Source organism: Cynara cardunculus, assembly GCF_001531365.2.
Source record: "Cynara cardunculus var. scolymus isolate 2C chromosome LG 3, CcrdV1, whole genome shotgun sequence".
Lineage (NCBI taxonomy): Eukaryota > Viridiplantae > Streptophyta > Magnoliopsida > Asterales > Asteraceae > Cynara > Cynara cardunculus.
This window is the reverse complement of record NC_037530.1, coordinates 31,761,899-31,766,018: the sequence shown is the minus strand read 5'-3', so window position 1 is coordinate 31,766,018 and position 4,120 is coordinate 31,761,899. Positions and strand designations below refer to the sequence as shown.

General features: G+C 37.8%; 1 protein-coding gene across 1 annotated transcript in view; it reads left to right on the top strand.

The window, feature by feature from the left end:
* Positions 1–4,120, top strand: part of LOC112508734 (transmembrane protein adipocyte-associated 1 homolog) — a 14,469-nt gene extending 10,349 nt beyond the window's left edge. The window contains exons 3-6 of the mRNA XM_025113449.1: positions 2,974–3,133; positions 3,447–3,549; positions 3,694–3,775; positions 3,855–4,120. Coding sequence (XP_024969217.1) covers positions 2,974–3,133; positions 3,447–3,549; positions 3,694–3,775; positions 3,855–3,932 — 423 coding nt within the window. The 3' untranslated portion in view covers positions 3,933–4,120. The remainder of the gene's footprint in view (positions 1–2,973; positions 3,134–3,446; positions 3,550–3,693; positions 3,776–3,854) is intronic.

Sequence of the window (4,120 nt, the reverse complement as noted above, 5' to 3'; positions counted from 1 at the left end):
ACTGAAGCCTTCAAGTATTCAACAGATACACTTGAATGGTTTCAGAAAATTATTAGAGAAAGACTGGGCAGAAACCATGTGCCGAGGGAAGTAGGGAGTCGGCTCATTCACGAGATATCRACAGTCATCGCATATCGAAGACTGCTCCTGCGCTTCAGAGAAATATGCTCGTGATGAGTTAAAAGTTTTTGTTAGTTTTGCCTTGATGTATTTTGATTCAAGTATTGTAAGAAATTTCATCATCCAATGAAAATTTGGAATTTGATGTTTTTCTACTAGATTAGTTTTTGTTCTTCACAAGTGTGTCTAGACTAGACTATGTTTGTTATTTCATTACTTAGGGGGAGATTGTTAAACCCCACAATTCATAATGTAAAAAGTAATGAAAAACAATAAGCGATGAAGAACCAGAAGACCAATGAAGACATCAAGGCATAAAGACTAAGTCTGAAATTCAACCAGAGGACCGATGGACAGTCCAAGGATGCGATGGAAAGAGCATTCTCATCGATCCTCTGGTCATCAATACTTAGAAGATTTTTTAGCAATTCATCCAAGCATGCAATGAAGATAAGGATGAAGTCATCATGAATGAGATTTTTCATTACTTTTTACATTATGAATTGTGGGGTTTAACACTTTGTGGGTTCTAAACGCAGTTTTATGAACGTTATCCTCGCACATCCGGATTTGATGATATTCCGACTTTAAATCTAATTTCGAAAAACAACTTGCAACTCATCTAACAGTTCTTCAGTTACGGGAATGTGAAACTTGTCTGGCACCGTCCCTTTGTTTAGGGCCCTATAATCAATACAAAACCTTCAAGTCGCCAACTCCCGTCCTTTTTTTACGAGCAAAACGGGGATTGAAAAAGAGCTTTGGCTATGTTTAATAATACCCGCTTCTAACATATCCTTGACCAACTTCTCGATCTCATTCTTTTGGTATTGGAACAGACTTTGCTCCTTTTCCCCTATTCACCGCCTTGTTTCTTTCCTCCATCGCCTTGGTTAACCCTAAGAGCTAGAGTAATCTTACTTCGCCCTTTTCTCTGGAGCCAATCCGTTTTATGAATTGACTGTCGAAAACCTCTTCTGGAATACCATCTAATGGGGGCATTCAATGCCACATGCCTCCGTTTGTAACCTTAGATAGAACCTTCTTGTTTGACCGACAAAAATTGCTCACATAAAGATCCTTCTGCATGTGATCTGGATTGAGCCAACAGGAGGTTTTTGAGTTCCTCCCAATTTGTTATAGGCCGTCTCTTATGTTCCGATTTATACCACCTGAGTGCGTCACCCTCAAATGCAATCATGGCCACCTCTAAACAAAGCAAACTTTATGTGATTCAGGCTCTAACATTTTCTTGCATTTAGGAGGGGACTGAAGGGTCAAAGTTCTAGACATTCACCTTTAGACTTTATTGCATGCTGCCTGGAAGGCTTAAGTTTGCTTTTGTTCATGTGGAGAGGGCATTTTTCCATGTACTTAGTGGGTTAGTTGGTTAAAGGTGCCAGATGCCAAGGTTATTTAAAGAGTGTTCTACTTTGATGAGAAATGGCATATATCCCAGTTGGAGAAAAGATGTATCTCTTTCTTCTGGATGCCAGAACTTGTAATAAATGGGGGTTAAAGCAAATTAATAAATAAATGGGTCAATCTGGGTTATAGTCCATCTATTTAGATTAGTTGGGTCATGGATTATAATCATCATATCACAAATTATCAGCTAATGGATTAGACACAATCCATTTTGTTGGGACATATCTTAGATTGTATTATTTGCTGATCCAATCCAAATATGACCCATTGACATACCTAGGTTGAAGGATTTTGTAGTGGAAGACCAATACGGGTTAAGTTGATTCTCTATGAAGATCTTGAATATTTGCTTTTGATGTTACTAATAAGTTGATTCTCAGCAGTTTGTTTCTTGCATCTAAATTCTTACATCACCCAGACACAACATTCTTCTTTTCTCCAATCTTAACAGCTGAAGACAAACTTAATTTGTGGAGTGGTGGGGAAGGGGGGTGGGGAAAGTTGTACATATTGAATAGCTATGATTTATGTACTGTGTAAACGTACTTCTTTGACCTAGCAATAACTTGCTAATATCTTGTATACAGGCCACTATAGCGAGGTTAAAAACCACTTGTTTCTGGGTGTAGGTCTATACTGCCATGGGCTTAGCCTTGTGTCCAGGGCTGTCTTTTCAGAGATGGTTTCCCATGCGGTTTCCATTGATAGTTTTGTATGAACTAGAAAAACACCTTCTCATTTCTATCAGTTTTGTGTAAGAAAGCATTAGTAGACTCTTGTGGGTGTAATTGGTTTTCATTTGATAAACATCTGCTATAACCTTCATTTTCATAGTGGGTTACTCACCATCTCTGGTGGCCGCGGTGTTTTTATACCTCTTTTCATGGGTATTAAATATACGCATTCAATTTCTTTGCATCTTTGTTTGTTGTTTTACCACCAATGATCTCAACACACTTTAATCCATCTGTTCCATGATAGCAATGGAAATCTCTATAGTTCTTTATCCCCACATAACTTACTTGAAACAACCTTTTATACAATAGAGACTAAGCACGGCTTGCTTCTTGTTGTCCAATTGCTATTCTTATTAAAGTACAGCCAAATTCAGCTGTTGGGATGGTTTATTGCTTTCTTTAACATCTTATGAGAACCATGATAATCAATTCGCCCTATTTAACCTCTTTCAACTCACAAGGGTCATGTTGGGTTGGCATTGTATCTTTCTCGTTTCCCATCCTTCCTGACCGAATTTCAGCAATAATTCTGCTTTTGTTGTTGTCATGTTGATAATGCCAAATTTGTGGATCTTTTGCATCTTCTCGGAATGGATTATTGATTTACTTTATTGTAACATATGGAGTGTAGAGGAGCATCCTGTCTCCAACTCGTGCATATACTTATTGTTCTCCCTTCTACCTTCAGGCAATTTTTGTGTTTGGATTCCATGTCCCGCTTTTCATGGATGGTGAAACCACCCATCAAGGGAAGTGGCGCTTGTGGACGGTTGATGAACTATTGTTGACATGCACCTATGGCTATATTCTTTGTGTGCATTACTCAAAGTGGAGAGATAAGCTACCTCGTAAGTCGCTTCTCATTCTAACAATCTCCACTTCATTCTGAATTTATACATCCTATGTCCTAAAACAAGTGTCCACATTTCTATTTTAGTTAGTCCAGGAATAAGTATCCACTTCACATTCCAATTCTACTCTCAATCATAAGATGGAGAAATTCGTTACTCCCTCTGTAATTAATTAATTAAAAAATGTAATAATTACACATTTATAAACTTGTGTGTCATTTTCATTGTGGACATTTATTCTGGGATGGAGGGAGTAGTATTTGTTCGTAATTTGCAAACCAGTATCTAATGGTCCATCATCTTTATGCAGCTAGACCAGCGTTTTACAATTATGTTGTTGTCATGTTTGCGATCACTGGAGTTGCATTATTTGGTTGTGGGCTTGCTGCAGTCGGCGTGGGATTTGGGCTTTGGTACCAAAATACAACTATATTATAAAAAACATTGAGCAAAATATCCATTTTTTATTTCTCACTTTGACAAGGATTTCTCTCATATAGACCAAATACAACATGCACAAATCGGTTGATTGTATTTGATTTATTCCGTTTTTGCAGGCCATATAGTATCGTCGTGATCTGCTACCACACTCTTTACCTTCCCTTTGTGTATGTAACTTTCCTCAAAGATTTCTTCCAGGTATATAACTTTGTCTTGGATTACCTTTGAAGACTGCTGTTTTTCTTCGACAAATAATATGATTTTTGTGTGTTCTCAGGAGGAAGACTTGCTTTTGGATAATGCTTACTACTCTGAGATGAAAGATGCCGGGTTCTTCGATTCTGACTGGGAATAAGGTTTGTCGTGTTCACCTGACAAACGATAAGTGATCGTTGTCTCTCAACTTTGTAGATAAATTATGGGACACATCACATGTAAAGTAATTGTACTTTTATGAACCTGTAGTTTGACTTGGATAAAGCACACTTAAGAGCCTGTAACACGTATAGCTTTCTGACTTATTTGGGATCGAGTTTGCTATCA